Source organism: Mastacembelus armatus, chromosome 19 (genome assembly GCF_900324485.2).
Source record: "Mastacembelus armatus chromosome 19, fMasArm1.2, whole genome shotgun sequence".
NCBI lineage: Eukaryota > Metazoa > Chordata > Actinopteri > Synbranchiformes > Mastacembelidae > Mastacembelus > Mastacembelus armatus.
The window spans coordinates 13,080,974-13,105,776 of record NC_046651.1 but is presented as its reverse complement, the minus strand read 5'-3'; the positions used below and the strand labels follow the sequence as shown (position 1 = coordinate 13,105,776).

Sequence of the window (24,803 nt, the reverse complement as noted above, 5' to 3'; positions counted from 1 at the left end):
TACATGGTCAATCATAATTTATTCTTATGCTAAAATGTACAGCATTTTAAGTGACTGACAAAAGGAGAAAAGTCATAAATACAAGAATGTCATTCTGTCTGATTTTTGTGCACATAGCCAGGTATTTCCCCCCTGTTCTTACCAGCAACTCTGTACAGGTACAAAGGCTACAAAAGAGCAATATAAACAAAAACACAAGTACAAGTTGCGTTTTACATGCAATCCATTAGCTTAGTTTGGTCTATTCACAGGCTCTATTCTTCTACACTTCGGTAAAATATAAATCCAACATTTTATAAAGATAGAAAACAAATCTACAGATGGAATGAAAACGTAGCTTTAAAGGCATTATGTAAAATATCAACTTTGGACTAAATTTATATTTTCTTTATTGTTATTCATTATAATCATTTAGTTCTTTTAAATTCTGCCACACTTCTGGACATTTTGAAATGTTTTAGAATTTTCCGGGTACAAACACTGAGATATGCTTTGTTATTTTGACAGAAGTCAGTCTGCTTTATTAAACAGAAAGCTGCCTCGAGGAGATCTGTTACAAAAGACTTCAGAATTATACATACATAGCAATAAAACCTCTCAAACCAAACAGAAAACAGGACTAGGTTTACATTATTTTTACATTATTAGAATTAACAAAATATAGTTTCATCTTTCTCCCTGTGGAGGGAAACCTAATAAAGGCCAGATATCTTTAAAATGGCTTGCTATTAAGCACAACACTTGTACAGTACTACTCAATGCACTGTCACTAACAGAGACTGAAGCATGCTAGTTGTCACTTTACAAAATAAGTACAATAATTTAAATATACAAAGGCATGAGTATAGTACAAACTAATTGTCAGCACTGTTAGACAGGTACAAACAGCCACTAACTCCACTTGTAGCAGGCACATTAAATGGCTTCATTTGAGGCTGCTACACAACTGCAAGACCACTGATGAAATCTCTACCTTTGAGCTCTGAACCCGCCTGCTCTAAAGACACATCAGAGACACTAACACTAATTAAATAGATTTTCATCGTAATGATGTAAGGCTTCCCATCTGTAGGAACAAAAATACTTTTTAACATTATCTTCAAAGTTTACTCACTGATGAAAATTTTTGCATTCTTTCCAAGTGCTGCTGCTGGTTTTTAAGTAATAAACAATAACAAAAGGACACCAAAATGAAAACAAAAAAAAAAACAAAAAAAGAAAACAAGGCCAGATCAGTGCATCTTCAAACAGCAAAATGCACGTGAGAAGAACCAGCTCAGTCCCGCAGTCAGTTACCGCCTGATGAAAGGCCCTTTCAGGGACTGCTTGGACATGCCCGTGTTCACGTAACCATGGTGACCAGCTGGAGTGTACACCATGTTGCCATGTGGTGGAGCCTGCATGGGCTGCTGGGGGTATGGCTGTGTTCCCATCATGCCCATCTGCATAGAGTACTGGGGTGACTGGTTCATATAGGCATGGTTGCCATGGTAGCCGCTGTTCATCATGGGTTGGCTCATGCTGTAACCATTCATGGCATTGAGAGAGGGCATGTTCATGGAGTTGACATTGTAGGCTGGTGCCGGCATGATGTTCACGCTCATGTTCATGCGGGGCATGGCAGCCAGCGTCCTGGATGGTGCCTGCATGGCCACAGTCTGGGGTGGCCGAGCGTACATCTGCTGCTGGTGGTGGTGCGACAGCGGGGCCGACTTGGAACGGGTGGAGATGTGAGTCTTGGAGGCCATTTGGGGCTGGATCCGTTGCGAAGATGGGATACCCATGTTGCGCTGCAGCATCATGGGCGGTGGGGAGCTGAGATTCGGGGGCGGGGTCATGGTGGCCTGCACCTGTGGGTTGGGGACTCTATGTGGGGTCTGGGACAAGGAGACCAGGCTGGAGTGCTGTGATGATAGCGAGGATGTGTTTGCATAAGATGTGATGGGATGTGAGGCAGAGTGGTTGAAAGGCAGCGAGTGAGGGTGGTCAATGAAAGTGTTAGTGAACTGCTGCAGTTTGGCTAGACTCAGGCCAGATGACTGAGAGTAGTGCCCACTGCCATACTCCCCCTGGTGGTTGATCCTCTCATAAAGGGTGAAGTTTGGGTTGCCAGATTCAGGAATGTCTGCCAGCTGCATGGTGGTGGTAAAGTTGGGGGGTATGGCGCACTGTGCCATGGGCTGCTGCTGGCTGTGCTGACTGTGTTGATTGTGAAGGCTATGCTGTGTGTGCTGATTGTGCTGGCTGAGCTGATTGTGCTGCAGGTGGTGATTGTGGTGATGACTATGCTGGTTGTGGGGATTGTGTTGACTGTGCTGGCTTAGCTGATTGTGTGGACCGTGCTGATTGTGTTGGCTGTGCTGATTGTGTGGGCCATGCCTGCTGTGGGAGTTGTGTTGACTATGTTGGCTGTGCTGGCTGCGCTGGCTGTGTTGACTGTGCTGGCTGTGCTGGCTGTTACTGGGAGGCCTCTCCACCACCACACAGCCCTGTGGCGACTTGACGTTGCAGTGCGGCGGTGAGCTCAGGCTGTTCTGCTGAATCATTCCACAGCTGCCAGGGTTGACGGCAGCCATTTGCTGGCTCACGGCACAGCTGCTCTGGGCCAGGCCACTTGGGGGAATGCTGCCGTAAGAGCAGCTGTTCTGGGAGGGGCCTGCCCCACAGATGCTGCCCCCCATAGTGGAGTCGTAGCTGCTGGGGTTCTCGTAGTTCTCAGTGGTGCTCTCAATGCTGCCTAGATCACTGAAGCCACTGTCCACTACTTGCTGCGAGTGATCCGACACTGACGGCACATCCATCATTGGGCTTGTCTCCATGTTGTGGAGCGAGGGCACAGAGATGGCACTGTGGTCGGGGCTGATCTGAGTGTAGCCGCTCTCCAGGATGGATACAGCAGGGCTGTTAACAGAGCGTACCGACTGGCTGGGATGTGACTGTGCAGAAGAAAGGGGACTGCTGTGGTCTGACTGGGGGCAGTCATCCAGTGAGGTGAGCTGGGGGCTCTGGGCCACATGAGCGTAAGTCTGTAGGCTCCTACAGCGCTCCTGGCTCTCCACACAGTCCTGGAAAACATTCTCCCGCTCAGTCTCTTGCGTCAGCGACTGAACAGCTTGGGCTGTCTCTGAGTCGATCTCTGTGCAAATTGGGGCATCCTCCCTCAGCACGGGACTGAGTGTTTGCCTCTCCACAGGGAGAGGAGGCGGGTGATCTAGACAAGGACTGGGTGTGCTCTCTTCCTCTGACTCTGAGTCTACCGGGTTATCAGAGTCTACTGCTGATACAGAAGCGACTACTACTGCTTCAGTTGGTCGCGTTGCTACTGTTGTTTCTGTTGCTGCCTCCTGGAGGATGTCTGCAGTTGTAGCTGGTTTCTCTTCACTACATGGTGCTGTGGAAACCTGCTGACTCAGCTCAGAGTCATTGTCTTCTTTTGGATCTAAAAAATGTGGGGTGCATACCGGCATTTCTTTCAAACTCCGTTCCAACTCACCCTTGCTGCTTTCAGGTTCTGCCATTTTGCTGTGACTGTCATCTTCATCATCTGCATCCTGATCCTCAGTTTGAATTCTCTGCTCATCCTCCTCATCTTCCTCATTGTCATTCTCCAGTGATACAGCACCCTCAGTGCTGTGCTTCACATCTTTGGCTAAGGAGTCTTGCTCGTGTTCACTCTCTTGCTGATCATCTTCAGGTGCTACTGAAGAATCACCTCTGTCCTCCAGCCTGGGGGACATAGTGCCAGGAGAGGCGGCCAGTGAGCACACTGGAGAGGCCTCTGGTGATCCTTCGGGGGAGCTTGACTTCTGGGAGCCATGGTCAGCAGGACTTGGGGGCTCACTAGGGAGTATGTCTAGCCTTATGTCTGGACTAGATGAGCCCCTGCCTGCTTTTCTGTCCTCATCTGCACTAACAGTAGCCCTGTCTGCTTCTCCCTTTGCTTCTTCAGTGTGAATATGGTGCTGCTCTGCTTCCATAGGGGTTTCAGGCGGTGTATACAGGTTGAGCTTGAAGCCCATTTTTCGTTCATTCTTTAGTCTCCATTTAGGGGGTCCACGTTTCACTCCTTTGGGCCATCCTTTCTTCCGTTTCACTGGACGGGGTCTGCTCCGTATGTCACCTATTGATCAAACAAACAAAACAAAAAAAAAAAAAAACAACTACTGTAAACTGTTGTGCAGGAGAGACAAAATAATCTGATATAAAGCTGCTATATTTTATAAGAAAGTCCAGACGCAAATACCTTCATTCCAGTGTTCAAGATTGTCTTTCTGTGTATTTTTCTCCAGCCTCGGTCGACCTCTCCGCCGCTTCATTGGTATAATCGGTGTCTTGTCCTCCTGTTCCTCCTCCTCCTCATCACCTATCTCGCCCACTCTGCAGGTGCGCTCCAGCAGGGGCATAGGACGCTCATCTTCAGAGTTGTCAAACGGCTCGTTCAGCACCTCTGTTGTCTCAGAGATAGTTTCAGTTGTTACACTGCTATTTATTCGCTTTCTTTTACGCCCTCTCTTCTTGAGCACAATGGTCCTCTGAAACACAAAGAAGAGAACAACCAGTCAAAACAGAATGAACCATAGTTTAGAGTAGGATAGCAAAGACTGAAAACTAGGGCACAAGGTGGATGACCTCCATTAAGATATAGCAGATATTCATTGTCTTTTGTGTGACATGTAAAATGTTGAAACCACACTGTGAGACTAAATGTTTGAGCAATGCAGCCTGGTGTGGAAAACCACAAATGAGACCGGCAGAGTTAGCAGAAACCACAGTCTATATTTTACATTCTCCAGTTGTTTCCCACTGGCTGCCTAAAACTCAACCGCTCTCCTCTCTGAAATCCCTCAGAAGAAGAATGTGAAATCAATACTGTAGCTAATGCACTAAATAAACTCAAACAGCCTCTGTCATTCTTTTCTGATTTCCATAGTGTTTTTGTTGAAAAGGTCTCCCTGACATCTTGCAGTCTGCTGTAATATTATCTCCAGCACAAGGGGGCAGTGCCATATAGTCAGAACAAATGTGAGAAGCACAGAGGAGGGCAGTAAATTAACCATGACCACTGACAATAGTACAAGGTTTAGCCAGCACAGTCTCGACACCAGCAGTGAAAACACAATCTATTATCTACAGCTGCAGGCACACAGGGAGACTCCAGATGACAGGAGGAAGCCACTGAACCCTCCACTGAATTCATGAATATTTATCAAACCTTTCCATCTCCCCCAAGTACACAACATGGTCTCCAATACAGGAAAATATCTAATGATATAAAATTCCACTTTATCCTGGAATAAAATTCCAAATAATCAATGAGATAATCCCACCAGGGAAACAAGGTGTCTTCTGATGACGTAAAAGAAGCATGATTCACTTCAACAAAAGTCACCTTTCTCTTAGCTGCAAGCATCGCATGGGCTTTTGTCAGAATAGGTGGTGAGCCATCAGAGTCATCGTCATTGTCGTCACCATCAGCTTCGTCATCACTCACTTCCTCCGACTGCTGCACACATCTGGTCCAGGACGGTGCAGGACGTCGTTCATAGGTTCTGTAGGGAACCTTGCAGTGGACCTTGGTGAGAGGTTGCCTGCTACTGTGAGTCATCATGTAGCTCTCTCTCTCCTCCTTCTCCCAGCAACTGGCCTGCTCCTTCAGCCGCTCAGCCTGGTAATTAAACAGACAAGACACATTATCTCTGGGAAAGGCACACGCACAGCTCCAACATCTGAGCAATGAGGCTAATGGGAAAACAAGAGATTGGAATTAACATCATGACAAATGAATCACTGTAGGTTTCTCCTAATAATAAGAGCAACGTCCTCATTGGATGTCTGCCCGTCATGGGAGAAACATTTCCGTTAAGCAACCGTGGAAAGATTGCATTACATGGAATATTCAGGACTATCAATTATGTAGTGAACTGATTTAGGGCAATTTTGCACAACATTAGATGCCTGCTGACAGAGAGAATGCCTTTCCCATTAACAGCCTTTAGTTGAACTCTGCAGCTAATCAAACAAACATTCAATAACAACATTGCAGACAAGTGTAAACAAATAACTAATATCTCTTGATTGCACATGGAAACCTACATCCATTTCTGCCTCCCTCTCCTCCTCAGACAGGACAGCGTTGAAACTCGTGGAAGGTGTCCAGCGCAGGGCGTCTGGGTCCACCTCGTTCTGACGTGGTTTAGCCCTCAGCCTCTCCATGTGCCTCTGAATCAATCGCTCCCGTCTCATCAACACAATCCTGGGGCACAGCAGAGAAAAACCCATGAGTTCCTATCTACAAAAGCAAGAGCCATGCCAGGTTAGTCAGCAGGCAGACAGAAGGTGATGTGTGGTTAAATATGAGCACAAAGATGAGCTCTTTGGAACAGCAGGTGCTCCATGTCCTTGGGGGTGCTTAACCTGACTTACTTCTGTCAATATTCAGCGGCATTAATGGATACGCTGTTAAAAATACCCACTGGCCTGGATAAGTCAGACAGCATACAGAAGCGGCAGCACAGGCTGAAGGAGACTGCAGCTCGGAAACTGACCTGCCATCCTGTCTGTCAATCATGCCGAGCTGCTGGAGAGTAGCGGCGATGTCGTGTGGACACATCCCAGTGGCCCTGCTTATTCCTTTAACACTGATGTGTTTATCTGGGTGCTTATAAAGGTACTCCAGTATGACACTTTTCCAATATGCCAGGTAGGATAAGCGACCCAGATCTGACAGCGGCTTCTCCGGGGAGCCGGCTTGTCCTTCTTGCCTGGTGAGAAGGTAACCTAAAAAGACACAATTCAAACAAAACAAAATGCTTTAGTCAAGCTAGAAGCTGTTGCTGGGTTATTTTAGATCATAACTCAATCCCTACACCATATCCCTTATGGATTATATATTCATGTAAGGATGTGACACTGAACCCTTTTAGGGATTTCACCTTCAAATAGTATAAAGGGAGAAAAGGAAATCAGTTTCCTCTCCTTCAACCTCTGTCAGTATCTCATACATGCTGACAAGGGCAACAAATAAGGCTGAAAGAGGGAGTGAAGTGAAAACAAAGTGACAAAATGAAACAGAGAGGCAGCTGAATGTCATGCTCACAAGAGACTGCACTTAGGAGAGATAACGAACAAGAAAAAAAAAACCCTAATTCTAATATGTATCTGTGTGTAATTAGTTTTATAGCGGCCCTGTCAAGGGTCATCCATTATGAGCAGCATGAAATTAATTAATGCCTTTTAATGTGCACCCACTACCGAGATCCAAACAAGCAAATCTAATCACCAAACAGTGAACACATAATATTCCAGTAATCATGACAATATTCATTAGTAAAGCTAAGAAGAGGAGCCTGTGATAACAAACACTAAGTGATTAATATTCAAATAAATTGATTGAAAAAAGTCATATTTCATTCTTTGCTCTTTTACAAGTACATTATCATTAATAAAGCAAAACAAAAGAGCCACTCTGAGTCCTGTGAATTATGATTTGAAAGAAACATCTTTCACACAGGCATCCACTAATGCTCTACTGTTACTGCTACCTGAGATAAAGTATTTCTCTAATACAATTCAATATAACAGAAAATCTTAATCTAAACAACTTCCAGCTCTAAAGCTACATTTTCCAATAAAGCCTTCAAAGAGCTCAGAACTCAGCTGTGTTCAATCTCCCTTAATCCCTGTCTTTGTTATCAGCACACTCTCAATATCACAGATCCTCTCGCATCTCTGTGTCTCAATGGCTCCCAAAGTGAACAGGAAATCAAATGCTCCATTACTGCCCTCCCTCCCTGCATTCACTCTCTCTTCCTTCCCTTCTTCACACACAAACTCGACAGAGACAACTCCTGAACATAATAAAACACAATAATGACAAAAACTGCCTGACTAAACACAGAAATCCACTCAAGGCAGCAACTGTTTTCATGAGTGGACTGCAAGGCTTTAAATATTGTATGCGATGCTTTTGCCGGACTAAAACATAAAAGCATCCAAACCTCATCACAAGTCAAGGAGAGAGAATTGAGGGCATTTTCTATGGAAACGCTCCTAAGGCAGTGCTTGGGTGAAATACAATTGGCCATCAAATAATGTATGCAGCCAAAATGTAAGGCTTCTCACTCCTAATCTTCTGTGATTGCCTAAGCACTGTACACAAATGCTCTTGATTAGACCACTTCAAAGCTTAACCAAATAACAGCACCTTGCCACAAGCAACAAATTCACCCCTTAATCTGAAATTTTTTGTAATGACCAATGAAAAAAAGAAAAAAAAACACTCCAGTGGTCTAAAAAAGCATTAAAGAACTTACTGAAATCAATAAGGAACCTTCCAAATCCTTGCCTTTGGTACTGAGGCATGATCATTATGCAGGAGACATTGTACTTCTGCTGGCAAAGCTTTTCCTGAGGGAAGGAGAAACAGATCAAGTATGTCAGAGCTCTGCTGAAGCTGGCAATTTACTGCACCTGCCATTGTCCTTGTCTAGAGCTGTGCACATGCGCAAGCACGCTACACACACAGAGCGATGTGCTTTCAATAAAGAGCATCACCCTGCTCTGGATTATGGCTCCATCAACTGATAACTATAATTTTGTCAGTTACCTTGTCAATTACATTTGGATTGTTTGATTAATCATTTTGCTGTTTGACTGACTAACAGTCCAAAACCTAAGGATAACTCATTTACTATGACAGAGACGAAATAAGCAAATCCTCACATTAAACAAGTTAGAACCACTGAATATTGTTGCTTGACTAATTGATTAATGGAGTGATCGTTTAAGCACTGCTGTGAATAAACTAAATCCATGTTACAAAAATTACAGTAAGGTCTCTCTGTATTGGTATGACCATTCAAAAATGATGTGTGGTAATTTTTCATTTCCTTTATAATCTCTCTGTAATTCTTACCTTGGAGAAATAGCCCACAAGATGACAGCCTTTCTCATCATTCTTTGTAAGTATGTAGAAGAGGAAAGGCTCCACATCATAATACAAGGTTTTGTGATCCAGGAAAAGCTTGGCTAACAGGCAGAGGTTTTGGCAGAATAGTTTGCTGACATTTCCATCAACCTAAACATGGAATAAAAAGAGCAAGAGGACACTGTTCAGACAGTTCCCATTTTTTCCCTCCTCCTCCCTGAACCCATTCAGTGGAATCTCAGGCAGCATACAGTTATTGCTTTATTGCTGTAAAGGGAGGCTGACCTCAAATACGGAAAGGTTGTCCTTTCTGTAGATTTCATTGGCTGGCGGGTGAAACCAACCACACTTCTTTGTGTGTCTCTGGAGAATATTTTTGCTTCTCATGTACTTCAGACAAAACTCGCATAGATAAAGCTTTTGTAATCTAGCAAAGACAAAAGGGAGAGCTGTGATTTGTAATTTCAGCATGGACAAAGAAATAAAACACAACTCCAGTAACAAAGAAATTACACTTATTTGTTGTGTAAAATTAACAGCACCTTGAATATTCTGGTGGGTAGGGCGAGGAGTACCACGTCTGAATCTCATACTTTCCAAATTCAATGACTGCAGGGCATCGAACGGAGTCTGTATTCAGAGATCCAGTTCTCTGTGAAAAGATTAAACAAGGCAAACTAATAAATAGAATGACCCAGATAACTCTATGTTAAAGTGTCTCATATCACCAGTCAAGTCCATTTGTGAATCATGATTGTGGTTCACAGTCCTCATGTAAAATGAAAGACAAAAGGATAAAATCTGTTGTTAATGTTGATCTTAATTCTTCAAAGGAGTCAGACATTACTGGCAGTGGAGTTGTAGTTACCCTGCAAAACTGACTCATGTGTTTGAACTCTGTGTTTATATTTGTATAAGATGTAAATCACCACATATGTTACTGAAAGGCCATGTGTATATGCGGGTATTGTACTGCTCATATTAACCCACTCAATTAACTTCAGAATATCAATATATCAAAATAAAGTTGAATTCGAGGTGTTTAACCTTTTTACCCAGTCTACTCACTTGTGCAGCGAGTTCCTGGACACGTGTGAATGTCTCAATGTCCTCCTCTGTGACATGGTCTCTGGACATGGCTGCAAAGTCCATCTGGGTCTCTTGCTTCACATGCATCTCCCAGTTGTGGCCTGTTACAGTCACAATAACACAACATCAGCACATCAGATAGCACATCAACACCAGCCGTCGTGAAGCAGCCGTGGCTGAATAATTTCATAAATGCATTCTATGCAAATGTGCTTATACTGTGAGTACTGCTGCTGAGCCTGTTTGAGGCCGTGTCTCTGAGGAATTTCATAATGTATCATCTTTGCATGTTTATATGAAAATCCCTAATGTAATGAAGTGAAACTAAATCACTCTAATTGCGTAACCGCTTTCATGTGCTTAGTCATCCACCAAGACAGTTTCCCATGAATTAAGAAGCAGATGCAGAGAAGGGAGCGAGTGTCGACATGAAATGCAACTGATGTTGAAAAGCAGGCAGTAATTTTATGAAAGACATCAACACCATGACTTAACCACCAAAACAAAAACTCATTACAAGTGGAAGTGATGTGTCATTAACATATTTATGGAAATGTTCTGCAGGGGTAAGTAGTGTTTGTGCAGTATATTGTTTAGAACTGCTTGAAACATATATCCATTTGTTTTTCCTATGTGTTATTTCTTTAAACTGTACCTTCACTCCTGAGAACAGTGAAATGCAAGGGTTACTGCACTTCTGGCTATAATCTTCATGTCAGCTCTGAGTCAACTTGGGTGGGTGAATCACTGGGTTGTATGTGTCTAATGATCGCTGGAAGTGAGGCTGAGTGGAGACAGTGATTTCAAGAGTGAGGGTGGGATGAGGAAGAGTGCTGATGTGACTACAGCCTCTACTAGGTAGTGATCACAATGTGTGCACTACTGCAGAGGGTCAAGGACAGAGCAAGGAGCAACATGAGGGAGTTAGTGGGCCATGCACTATGACAAAAGCCAACGGGCGAGAGGATGGATGCCACGTAAATCTCGCAGCCAAGTCAAAACGCAATGAAACTGGGTTAAGAAACTAAAAGAATTCAAATTAGGCAGAAGATTAGTAGTCTGTTAGAATGTTGAGGGTTTCTTCTCAAAGAAAAGATTAGCTCTGGCCTGGAAAAAGTAACTGCGAGTATCAAGCTTTACAAAAATAAAGAAGAAGCTTAAAGGTGTGGAGACGCAGGTCTTGGCTAGAGTTTCGAGCCTTGCTTACCATGATTATTCTCAGGCTTAATTCGTCCGTCTGTCATGTCTGCCTTTCCTGGTGAGGGGGCTCCCTTCTGAGGGCTCACTTTATACCTCAGCCTGCCTAGTGTCCTGTGCTTTTTAAGGAAGGGGTTACGTTTGAAATGACTGACCATCTTAAATGGGTGTCCTCTGGGTCGGCCCGACCCAGCAGATGTGGAGTGCAACCTATTTTTATTAAACTCATTCTTTCCAAGTCGCTGGGGCCCCGAAACATGGGGTGAATCCTGTTTATGGTGCATGCGCTTAGGCGGCGCATAGCAAGGTAGTCTCTTTTTCCGCGACTGTCCCTGAGTAGTATAAATGTGAGAAAGTCCGTCAAATAGTCCCTTAAGTTGGCTGCTATTGCAGAGACTACTCAGGGAAGGAACACTAGACTGGCTGGAAGAACTCTGGGGTGAGTTAGCAGAGTTGGAGCTGCTGGACACCTGCAAGGGGGGGCTAAGTCCTGGCAATGTGGGAGCGGAAGGAAGTGCTGAGGGTGAGGGGAGTATCTTTTGAGTGGCGTCAGCAGCAAAGGCAAACGAGTCTGGTGGCTTGGACAGTTTGGACGGACCCTTGTCTCTAGAGTTTAACTGTATGGCGGGCGACTCTATGGCTACTGCTCGCGAGCGACGGCCCACAGGGGAAGGGGTAAAGAATTTGGAAAGCCCATCAATAAGCCCTTTGGTTTTCTTGTTAACGGTGAGTGCAGCTGGGGTGGAGGTGGGCGTGAGGGGGGGAGTGGTGGTGGGGGTGGAAGTGGTGAATTGGGTGGCGTCGACCGCACAACAGGGGCCTGCAACAGCCAATCTGTCTCTGGCGTCCGTCACAGATGCAGCATGACCAGATGAAGGTGTGGAACAGACGGTAATCTTTTGACCCCTACCAGGTGACCCCCTTCCTCCAAGTGCTACCATGGAGCCGTCACCACTGGTTACAGACCTGCAAAGACAAGCACAACTGATTAAACAGAAATAAAGATATTGAAGGAAACATCTTACTGCCAGAAGCAAAACTTACCAAATAGGTGTATTTACTCAGGTACGCCATTATAATTTTATGCTTCTCTCTACTTTTTACTCCACTATCTTTATACTAAATTTGCAGATTGGGATTTTGCAGGCAAAGCACATGATGGTCTTTTAAAATATGATGTAGTGTTATGGATTAACCCACCAAAGAGCATATAGTGGTGAAATGCATCTTGTGCTGCATACACATTTGTGCATTTATAATATTACTCCAACAAGGTAATGCATAATTACATATTGTTCAAAAGAGGAGCCAGTGAGTCATGAGTACATAGATGATTTCACTGGTGCTTGTACTTTTGGTTGCTCGGTGTGTGCGTGGCTCTTTTTTTAGTTGTTTTGACCATTGTTTTTATCTGACACTGTTCTCACCAAAGTAATTGCTCAGAATTGCAAACACAGAATGTCACACACAAAGTATTTCAAAGTTGAACCAGTAAGTCTGTAAACTATGATAGATGTTTGCAACTGACAGCCTGGGTAATAAGTTTACTGACACAATAACCTGAGGGGTTTGTTTAAAAATATTTCCATATTTGAGAAATTAACTTGTGAATGGATTCTTGTTATTACCAATAGGAATTTCAAAACCAAATTGTCAACATTTTGATTACTGTAAACTTACATTCTTTGTTTGAGCTTATTTCTGGGCCTTCCGATTGGCTTTGCATATCGACGTTTGATCTGGTCGGCTTTCTTGTGCAGCAGTTTCTTTCCATTCTCCTTCGGCCTACAGACTTGACAGATCCAGGTTCCTGGAAGGTGTCCAAATAAAGAGAGTACTGTTTGGGTGGGTTCATCAATTCAGAGGACAAAGAGTACATTCATTTGAAACATTTCTTTTAATACCGAGAGCTGGCGAGAATCCCACCAGCTCACAATGACAATCAATTACTCAGCACAAAGCGAAAATCCATAAGAAAAGCACTGGGTCAATTCTCTGTCCACTGGAATAGACTTTGTGTCAGCTTGTTGAGCAAAACTATGTGACTTGTATGAATTGCCTGCCAAATGTCCTACTACAGTACGTGCGCCATCATTACAAGCCTCGCTGTAGGGTCAGTACTGTAATCCAGAGATAGCAAATCTCCCCAGGGATGCTGGAATAATTTGATATGCATGCAAAGCTCCTAATAAGCCACCGCCGCCTCTCTGTGTGGTGAGTGACAGCCCCAAACGGCCGTCTGTAAAGAAAAGGCTTTGAATTGACAGCAGAGAGGAAAACAGAGAAGGCAGGCAGTGTAAACACCTCACCTTTTGGCATTCTTGAAAGCGGTGGGTCGCAGCATTCCATGTGAAAGCCCCGATCACATGAATCACAGAATAGCATCTCATCCTGAAAAGGAACAGCAGGCATGTGTAAGGGATGTCCCTGTTGCACACATGTATGCCCCCCACTCCCTTTCATTTGAAGTCTTTTGGCAAAATAAGTCCAATTGTGCACAAGAGATACTTTACAAATCTGAGGGAAAACCAGCAAATCCTCAGGGATGCACAAAATGGATCTACCTCCAAGTCAACAACACAGAAAATGGTTTGTGTTAAGATGTATGCAACATTATACTTACAGCATTTTTCCCCTGTATTCGACAGGAGCTGCAGGTTTTGCATTCAATGCACTGCCACCGTAATCTCTTCACATTTGAGGTTAATTCAGGGGAAAACTTCAGACATGATGGATGCCCTTCAAAAGCAATTGACAATGCATTTTAGCATGACACATTTTTACCAGTGTCGACAGAGCTAAAGACAAGGCATTCTATTTGTTCAAATAGTAAGGGTAAATATTACATCACCAAAAACAATGGTAGGCCTGTATGTCCGCAACACTATTTCCCCTCCGCCACAAGTTGTGTCTAAAAACAGTATGATCAAACATCTGAGCTGCTAATTACAGATAATTTGATCTTAATGAGGCTGAAACAGTAGCAGCACTCATTCTAATGGAAGCCGATCCATGAAAGTCATGTAAAAGCTTGCCTTCTCCCTCACCCAGCTCCCTCTCATGGTTGTAAAACAGCTGTTTTACAGTGAGAGCACAATTTGTGTACACTACGAGCGGTTAATGAAAACCACCTCGACGCTACTTAGTCAAATTTGAGCTATAAAAATGTCACCAGGAGAACAATTCCTTACGGCATTTAAAATAATTGTTCAAACATAAATGACTCCTTGGCAGAGGTAATTTTATGGTGGGTTAGCAGTTTTGTCTGGAACAAAAGAACAGTAAAGGAAATGCCACCAATCTGCAGCAGGGAAAAGGGTTGATCTTTGATCCGCTATGTGTATGGTGCACTCTCTAAGAAGAATCTGAATTGAGTGAAAATGACTTGGGTGATTTTAGATTTTTAATGGCCACTTATGGAGCATCTGCCCTTCTTGAGCCCGCTGAGGGTTGCAAGCAATTTGGATCCCTTCAGCCACTCAATTTGAACATTGTTCTTCCAATAAATCCCTTAAATGGAAGTGAAAAATGGAGGAGCAAGAATGTGATATCTGCCTAACTGATGCTGAAAACTGCTGCTTCCAGGGTTGGGTAATATGAAGACACTTTAGCATTCATACTGAAGTAGGCTTAATATCTCTTGTTTGCAGTCAGTGTTAAAAATCAATGAACTGCTTCATGGAAAAATTGAATATAAAGGCTTTCTTCAAACTGTTTCTAGGATTTTTCAGGTATGTCAGGAAAAAAGAAATATGCAAGTTATATAAAACCTACAACTGCTATCATTTTATAATTATGTGATAAAATAAATATGTATCTTGCATATGATATAAAGTTATCATGACCATTCATATCACCCAACCTTACCTGCTAATATTACCATTTATTATTTCGAAACAGTGTAATGATACCAGTTTTTCTTCTGACAAAATGTAAAAATATTGTAAAGTTGAAAACTAGAAAAGATTCTTGACATTTGTCTGACACAGTCCATCACAATGAACTAAAGATTGAATATTCTATATGGGATGTCATCTCATGTCAAAATTTTCAGGCCTGTTCACTTTTTGTACATTTTGTTGTGTTTTATCTTATTTATTTTTGCCCATCAATCTGCACACAATAATCCATACTGACAAAGTGAATACATTTTTTTTTAGAACATCCACCTGAAAAGTGAATCATAGCAACAGTCTCAGGTTGTGTGCACTCTGGAGCAGGTTTCTGGCTCCTCTTTGAGTTTGCTTGCATTCACTCTCCCTGTCTCTGCTGCTGAGAAGCATCTGCCATAACATGATGCTCCGACCTCCTTGCTTCACCATAGGAATGGGATTAGCCGAGTGATGAGCAGTGCCTGGTGTTTGCCAGACATAGTGCTTGCAGCTGCCATATGCCTTTTACTCAAAGTGTCTTCTGTCTAGCCACTCTGCCATAAAGGCCTGATGAATGGGGTGCTACTGAAGTAAGTCCCTATTCCAACAGGTTCTCTATGCAGAGGACTTCTGAAGCTCTGTCAGAGTGACTGTTGGGCACCTGACCAAGGCCCTTCTTGCCTGGTTACACAGAGCAACCAGACAGCCTAATGTAGGAAGATTCCTGGTGGTTTGAAACTTCTGAGACAGAGACTGAGACCAATGTGCATCTAGAAAAACAGGATTTAGGAATAGCTTCATACTCTTGCACTGATCTATACTTCCTCACAACAGCTTGGTTTTTGTCCTAATATACAGTGTGAATTCTGGGACCTTGTATACACTGGTGTTTGCGTTTCTAAACTTTGTCCAAACAAAAAAATTCCAATAGGTGGACTTTAATCAAAGAGACATCTCAAGGATAGTTTAAGCAAATAGGACCTGCATCTGGAGCTCGACAGCAAAGCAGCTGAATACTCTTGTAAACTGGCTATCTCTACCGTAGTTTTGGATATTTGATTCACTGTTCTATTGACTGTAGCAAAGTTTTAATGTTCAATGTTGTCATTTTATGTATTTTTAAAATGAAAATTACATCTACAACATAGGTGTGTCAAAGGGGTCTGAACACTTTCTGAACATACATCTCCTATCATGATGATTTACAGTATAATATCAAAAAGCTACTCTTCTTAATTTAATGATAATGATTTCAAGCATGATCAGCCACCTCTACTCCACATATACTGCACACTGACACTGGTCATTTGAGCTGTGCTAACATATGAACAGTCTAGAATACAGTATGTTAATGGCTTGTGAGAACATCCAATCAGTAAAATGTTACACAAGGCTACTTACCACTGCTCCCACAGTCTGCACAGGACAGCAGCTCTTCTGGCCGCTTGTCCCGATTTGACTCTTTCGTTCCAAGACAGAAACTGCATATTGGGATGGGGTCAACCCGGAGCTGGGTGGGAAAACAAACAGAGACAAACTGTTTAAAAAACAGAAATGGGCACAGGCTGTGTATGCAGCACATGAAAGCCTGTTTGTTTTTTGGACATTTTATCATGTCAAGCATTTTGAGATCATTGTAGACATATTGCTGGTTAAGGCAAGAAGATAAAACCAGTGTGTGGATTTAATGGAACAGCCACAAAAATATGAACTGGAAGCATAAGCTCAGAAAAGGAAAAAAAAGGAGTTGAGTTCTCACAGACTAGAAATGAATAATAAATGAATCTCATCCTCAGAGATATGCTGCATTTGAGATCCACCTCCTTTATCCATTACATCTGAATGGGTAAGTGATCTTAGTAATCATAGTTTAAGGGCTTAATCCAATTCTTAAAGCCTGCACTCCAGTCTGAAAGGATTAACCAGCATGTAATCAAATTACCTCAATAATAAAACATGCTCTCATTGTTACTGCCATGATCCACTGTAAATGTAGCAAGTCTCAGAACAAACAGTCATTTATGAGCTTATGGTTAAGTTCAGAAGAAGTAAAATATGAGCTCAAGGTTTAAGAGGATTTCCCCATTGATCATTCAGACTGAAGAGAGGCAGAGGAGACTGGGAAAGACTTTGTATCATCTCTTCACACAGCCAGACAAAACCTAACCAATCTTAGGCCAAAATCATAACCAGACTAAACTCAGACTCCCTTTAAATATGAGATCATATACACAAGCCTCTAGAGGAGCATCAAACAAACTGCTGCCTTCTTTCCTGCTTAAGAGGAAGTTCTTAACGGAAAATAACACTCACAGGGTGTGACCATAAATAACCCACCTCATCATCAGTTTACACACTAAGGCCTCGTCAATTGACTGGGGCTTTGAAGGGCACCCTGGGGATCCCTGTAATTAGTTCCTGGTACTATGACACAAATCAGCATCATGACCTCAACCAAATTTGCAAACTCCACATCTCTATTGGTCCTCACCTCCTCCTGAAAGTTGAATTGGGGGAGATGGTGGTTTTTTTTTACCCATACAGGAAGTAGGAAATGCAGCAAAGAAACAGTGAGATTTTAGTCATTTCCCTTGCTGTATCAACACTGTGACTCAGAAAGAATTGTTGATTTTCACATTTCTCAGATTATAGGAATATAAAATACATTTTGTTCAGTTATAAGATAAATCAGACCATATTTGCCCAGGGCAGAAACAGACAGGCAAATATTAGCATTTGCCCTGTTATCACAACCTAAAAGATGCAGCCAGAAGCATGTAAAAACAAGGCCTTATTGTTGTAATTACCTGAGAGTTATTACTTGTTTATGTGCTGTAAAAAGTATGTGTGTCATTTTTATGATGTAGTCTGGAGGGGCAGACTGAAACCACTGCATACAACACTCTTCTTGTGAGGCTTAAAACTCTGATTTTGGCCTAACAATAATCATAAATATCGTTCATAAATAACAGTGACACAGGCAAAAAAAAATGTATGCAGCTTGGAATTAACAGAACATCAGTGCTAATGTGCAGGCTATGCATAATGCTCCTCAAATGCTCATAACTGATAGGCAAGTTTTTTTAATGATCAGTCTTCACTTCATAACATTGTCTCCACTGACTGAAGTATGAAGTCTAATCCAGGAACTGAAGAATTCATTTCCATCAGGGGCCTGGTGATTAAAACCAATGGCAATTTGCAATCTGCACAGCACAAAAATGTGAAAATAAAGAAACAAGCAGCTGAAAAAAATGCTGATGATTTTCTCTGGGTTTCTAAATTAAGTACATTACAGGAAATTATGCTGCTTCAAAAGAGCAGGCTGTCCTGAGTGAGGGGGTGGGGTCCTATTACAACACTGCTGGTAGAGAGAGAGAGAGCTCAAGTGGTTGCATAACACCAGGAAAAAAACTCTCATTCCTTGCCTTTGTTCCTGCCAGTCTCTTCAGAATCTAATAAAACTCTAAACCAAGACTGCTCTTTTTTACCTCAAAGTATCTTCCTTATTCTCAGCACACACATATATTTCGTTGTGCTTCAGCAACTGAGGTGTCTCATCCTTTGAAGTGAACAGTAAACCTGGACTGGGCTAGGTGATGTCACCAGGCTGGGAGCAATAGGTTGAAATGTTCCAAATGGAAAACAGCAGGCCTTCCTCAGCTATGAGAACTATCACAGGACACTGTGTCTCTAAACAGTTCTCAGTTTTACTTTTGGCCTGGCCACAGACACAGTCACAGTTGTGGCTGCAGTATCAAGGTGTCACTTCCTGATTATTCACTGTGAAACTGGTGGGGAGCAGGGTGACATCTTTATAGCCTGATGCTGCTCGCCACTTCAGCTGCATAACTTCTGCATCAACTATTAGAATGCACTTCTTGATAAGCCTCAACACGCGATGTGCAAAAAGCCTTCACAACAAACGAGAGAACTCTATGATGCACTTGAGAGCCACACAATGAATACTATTTTCCATGACACATTTTCCTATGCTTGACAGCATCTTAAAATTACAAAGCAAGTACAAAAGTACTGTCGTTTAACAAGTATTTGGCTGCAGCATACATTACAGCTAGACACTAGTAACAGGGACACAATCTCTGCAAACTATAGAACCACCCCTAAGTTGCCACAAGCTGCAGAAACAATGGGACCTGGAAGTTTGTTTATATGGTTTTATTTCCTCTCTGAGGCATCTCGGTTAGTAACAAGGTCGTAACAGCTGCATGTAATCTGAGAATATTCTGTCCTACCACAGCAGAACAGAATACTAGTCTTTGCTCATGCCCTTGCAAACTACCAATAGAATCTGCCGATTCTGCTCACCATTGCTTTGTAACTTACAAGACAACCAGCCACATCCCTTAAGGTCATCAGGCTAGAGTTACATAACCTATGGGAAGCCTACAGCAGCCTGCCTTCCACGCACTGTCAGCATGACTTTCTGATTATCCAAGCTTTCTTATTATGGAGACCAAGAGAAACACAGTGCCAAAGGGGCTCACTCTAGATGGCGTTGTTTCTGACCAGCCAAGCTAGAATCTCAAGATTAGGACCATCATGAAATTCCTATCAATCAGTGGCAGCCCAGGATTTCACCCTTCCTCCTTGGTGATGATCTCCTGGAATTTACTGCTGAAGTTAAAAAAAAAAAAGCCTTAAATTCTCACAAAACAAACTTTAAGTACATGTTAGAGCTGGATAAGAAGACTGAAACTAACACATTAATAAGAGAACATGTTTGCAGGAATTTTACTATTCTTGTCACTTTCTTTAGGTTAACAGCAGCATAAGGCACAGCAAAGGTCAGGGTGACACAGGAAACACCATGAAGTAATGGAGTGAGAATGCAGAGGCCAAGGTGTGTGTATACCTGTTCTCGCTCATGAGGGAGGAGTGTCACTGATGACAGGACCATGGAGGAAGTATTTGGACATCTGGAGCCCCTTGCCTCCGTACTGCCATGGCTGAGCTTATAACGTGGGCCATTTTTTAATAACCTGCCGTTGTTAACTGACCGCTTAGCCGCCAGCCGTAGCCTCTGCTGGAAAGCAGGGTTATCAACAATGTTTGAGAGGTCATCCTGATTCCTCAGATACCTCTCAATATTCTTTAGTGAGGAGCCATGGGTATCATCCAGGCCCTCAATGGCCCTCTTAAGCATTTTATTCCAATCAATATGGCGCAGATCGCTTGAATTCCATATAGATTCCTTTGATGGCACAGACACGTTTGCAGGTGGGATTGATCCAACTCTCCCAGGATTTCCTGGGTCCTTGTAGGATGCGCTCCCCTTATTTGTAACCTTGAGAACAGAGCCATCATGAACACTTAATTCCAACTGCTCAAGGACAGTCTTCTTGTCCAGTCCATGCGAAGTGGCTACTGCATGACAAATTCTCTCCTCTGAGGGCCTCTGCTTTTGCCTTTTGATTTTCTGTATTGCTTCAAGAATCCACTCCGTGTACAGAGGGTTTGCAAGTTTTACCATGGCTGAATAATTAGACTCACAAAAAAGTGATCCATACAGATTCCCCCTTTCTGCTGTAGAAAACTGGGTACATCCACATCCTTCAATTAGGTCCAAAAGTTATGTTCCACGCCAGCATCCAAACATCTCTTCTCAATCCTGGGTATCTGACACTGAAAAGTTGGCACTAGTAAATTCCACAATGGTACCAGCTGACCTGGGGCCTTATTTACTTAATCCAAGATCAAATCTATAGGGGAAAAAAAAGGAATGCAAGGAGTCAAGTACATTTTAAAGTTACAAGCTCTCATGCATTTGTTGGTTATTCACATACTATTAACTATCTTACAACATAATGGGTGTAAATGCTCAGTCAGAGGAATGCAGGATTATTAAAATGTACTGAAACACGAGAAACAGATGGATTAAAACACATGCAGGAGCTGTCATGGCTGCTAAAGAAATGAGACTTAATCCACAGTCTGACAGTATAATCCACACACAAAACCAGATGTCCATTTCAAAACAGGATATTTCGTACAACTAAGTTTTCACGCTATGACAGGTAGCTAGAAACTTCTACCGAGTTCTGGAAAAGTATAAACACTCTGCTTGACAGATAAATATTTTCGGTTTCAGATTCCTTTTCGGTGTAAAGTTAACATTTTTTCTAAAGCGCGTCATTTCCAAAATGTCACCGTAACATTTAGTGGTCTAAAACCCAACGAAGTGAGAAGAAACACACACAAAAAATAAAAACATCGTACGTAAAGTTTAACCGTTAGTTGTCCGCACGCGACTTTTGACAGCTCGCGGTCCGCAGCGACAAACTGATCGGCGCGAGCTTTAATGACAGATGTATAATCGATGCTGACTTTCCTGACAGCTGCTGTTGGACGTTATCGGCACGTCTGCAAATCACCACCGAGCCGTTAAACGACGGAAGAAACGGGCAATAACTACGTTACAAACCAAGAGTTGCGTTCCGCTGAAGTGAGCAGATATATGACAGCGCTGCCAGCATTACTGATGTCACCTAAACAGTCGCCATTTTGTTACAATGTTGTAGTTTACATGAATCCGACATGACGCTGATTACAATCCAATGGAGTCTCATTAAACCTTACCTACACTAATGTGCCCTCCCTAGCAACTTCAATATTGGCTGTAAAGACAAGATCCGATTTCTGGTTTGATAAAGCACATGTCAATCTTTATGTATGAGCTCACTCTAAGAGGCACGGCACTGGCTGTATGATCTGTCACTTCACTCAACTGACCCGCCTCTTAAGGTGCCTTCAGTGATGAAGTGATATCATTTACCCCCCAACACTAATATGATCTGAACTTACAGCTCTAACCTACACACACAAACTACTCGGTCATAAATACGCTATAAAAGTCGCAAACTGTTTAAGTAGTAATTAACTGAGATAAATATTTAATCTCATTTGCAAAGCGTTTAACGCCGGCCCACCTTTACTTAGATTCCTCCTTGAAACAGTTGGTTACACTTGAAAGTGATTTAGATCATTTTAGACTTTAATTGGCTGTTTGTTAAATCTATCATTTGTTTGCATAAACCCTGCAAAGGCTCCAGCGCTGATTTAAAGTGAAACACATTTAATTTTTAAAAAAAAAAATAAATTCCAGGTAGCATATCCAAGACTCCTGCAGGCTAAATGTGTCTAAGCTATCGCCTTTCCCCGTCTTTATCTTCCTCCCTGTTTCATTATATCGCCGAGAGGAGCCGTAATTCTCCTGCTATTTAACATTTAAACTATGTGACGTTAAACTGAGGACGAGAAATAAATGCCCGGTTGAGCTAAAAAAAAAAAAAAAAAAAGAAAAAGTAGGTTTTCTGCTTCGCTTCACGCCTGCCAGTAAAATTATTAACGTCCTGTGTTGCGCTGTGCAATGATGGCATGACCTCTTTATCACCATTAACTATCAAATATCTCCAATGAGGAGAAATAGTGAGCCCTGGAGGGAAAAAAGATGTCCGGGGGGGAATACAAGTTAACACGACTGCTGGGAGAGTAGCTCCTTCATCACTGCTTCTCAATTATGTATCGCTAATTTCTCTGCCTCAGCTCCGCTCTCCTTTTCCATATTATATTAGGAAATGATACACAGCCTGCTCGGATTTTCACACCGTTTTGTTAGATGTTAACACAAACCGACCCACCAATCTAATCTGCCGCCGCCGTGGGCGAGAAAACACCACAAATTAACGCCAAGTTTCATGCAAGGATGAACATATAACTAGTATGAAAGAAAAAAAAAAGAGGGCACAGGCTACCGTAAATATTTGCTGGTAGTTTACCTCTTCAAGTTTTTCCCCCCCTCGGATACTCCTCTTCATTATCGGGGAAACGTCGAAGGATGAATGTGCAGCGACATATCCGAGCGATTTCGTGGGATTTGATCTCTTACAACGAGGGCTGAAAAGCTTGCGCCGAGACATGGAGAGGACCTGATAACAACTAATTGAAAGGTTAATCTACATAGCAGCCTGTGACAAAGTGGTACCCTCCCCCTTCTTCTTCTTCCACTGTAGACATCCCTACTTCAGTGTAGTGGAGCGGACCGTCGCCCCTTTAGTGCGCTCCTACAACGATATTGTCAATTTCACTTTTCCCCCCCTCCATCAACATATCCAGTGATGAGCCAAGAGGAACATTTTTACACTTTATGTTTTTGCTGGATCAGTCCATGCAGTCCACCTAACATTTTATATCATTACACCCCTATTAATCCCCAGTGGGCTTTTTTTTTTTAACTTCCATTAATGTGCAGTTGATCTAAACTCAAATGTGATTGCTTTTGACATACACACATAAATCCAGACTTTTATTTTTAAATGGGCGATTTCTTGCACCAGCTAATATTACCCAGAGCAGTAAGGGATATTATACACTAAAACCCTAATCTGCTAATTAACTTCACCATGCCCAAGGAAGAGCAGTAGTTGTTAGTAATAATGTAGATCATTAAATTTTCAGTCTTTAGATTTGTGCTCCCCTCGCTCATTCACTATCTCTTTAGCAGCATTAGAAATGCCAGAAAACTCATTTTTCATGCAGTAATACAGATGTAATTAGAGGGATAATTGGTAACTTCCCATTAGATTATAAACACATACAGTACTGCACAGGCAGTGTTAAAGGGATCTCAAATAAAAAACTTTTAACCCCTTAAAAAGACATATTTGATACATAATTTGATTTGATTTTTGCTATTGTACCACATCTTCAGATGCACTGCTTATTATCTCACTGATCTTACTGACAGATTTTATTTACTTGTATGTGTTTGTCACATATACAGTGTTACGGTACATTCAGTATCTTCCTGCCATTCAGTGCTTGATTTTTACTTAGATCTGATGACTGACTTGTGCCTAATAAAAATGTTATCTCATTTAAGGGCTGGAGAAAATGTTGTTAAAGCAGGTGAAATGTGAATGAAGAGGGTTCAGATTTAATACGTTTAGGGCTGGTGTCATGAAAGAGGTACTGACCAGACCTGCCTGTGTCTGGTTATAATGAATGCCACCCTGGGCCCCAGCAGGTCCTCCACTGCTACATGGGTCCAGGGATAATTTGAATTGGAGCATGTGCCATTGCAATCTGCCCATCCCCCTCCTCAATCCCTGCCAACTGCCACACTGGTATTCACAAACACTGCTGCCCATCTGCGGGGCAAAACACTGGCCAGGGCCCCAGTTACTCCTTTGCCTGCATTCAGAAAAGCAGACTCTGGTCGTGAACCCACTATTGTAGGCAAATATCACAAAGTCAGGTTTTTTTCCCTCTCCCTACTTCAGTGTTGTTAACAGTGTATTTAACTCAAAACAGCAAATGAAAAGAGATTTTGTAGATTGCTGGTACACAATAAAACTGGCATTAAACATTTTCCAAATGCCTCAGGCTCACTCGCTTAACAAAACAGATAACATAGTATTGTAAAATGTAAATTAAATGCACACATTTTATGTTTGTTTTGCCACCTCTTGCATTCATCGAGCAAAGCAAAAGTTTACCAGGAAAAGTGAGAAAAGTATGTTTAGTAGTTTCCTTATTGTGGCAGGCATTCTCATTACTTAATCATGGCTCCCTCTTTTTGTGTTTGTGTTTTGCCATCTGTCATCTTGAGAAGCAAATGAACCAGCTGCCATGGAGTGTGATCTTGCCCAATCAGAAATGTGGTCCTTTTCAAAGCGCATCTGTGTGAAACCTTAAAA

General features: G+C 42.5%; 1 protein-coding gene across 7 annotated transcripts; it reads right to left on the bottom strand.

Annotated features, from left to right (window-relative positions):
• Positions 1–23,075, bottom strand: kat6b (K(lysine) acetyltransferase 6B). Of its 7 annotated transcripts, none has more exons than XM_026315182.2 (17): positions 22,860–23,075; positions 19,961–20,807; positions 16,486–16,594; positions 13,836–13,951; positions 13,522–13,603; positions 12,893–13,022; positions 11,223–12,178; positions 9,995–10,116; positions 9,469–9,578; positions 9,212–9,353; positions 8,915–9,076; positions 8,313–8,406; positions 6,546–6,777; positions 6,094–6,253; positions 5,390–5,665; positions 4,243–4,532; positions 1–4,122 (listed from the first exon to the last, which is right to left on the bottom strand). In XM_026315182.2, exons 2-17 carry the CDS (start codon positions 20,576–20,578, stop codon positions 1,293–1,295), a joined length of 6,429 nt encoding a protein of 2,142 aa, XP_026170967.1. In that variant the 5' UTR covers positions 20,579–20,807; positions 22,860–23,075; the 3' UTR covers positions 1–1,292. The 7 variants fall into 7 exon arrangements, with proteins under 7 accessions (XP_026170967.1, XP_026170964.1, XP_026170968.1 ...); XM_026315179.2 differs by having other exon boundaries at positions 22,884–23,075; XM_026315183.2 differs by lacking the exon at positions 22,860–23,075 and adding an exon at positions 21,530–21,673 and having other exon boundaries at positions 1–4,120; positions 4,244–4,532.
• Between the last annotated feature and the right edge of the window lie 1,728 nt (positions 23,076–24,803).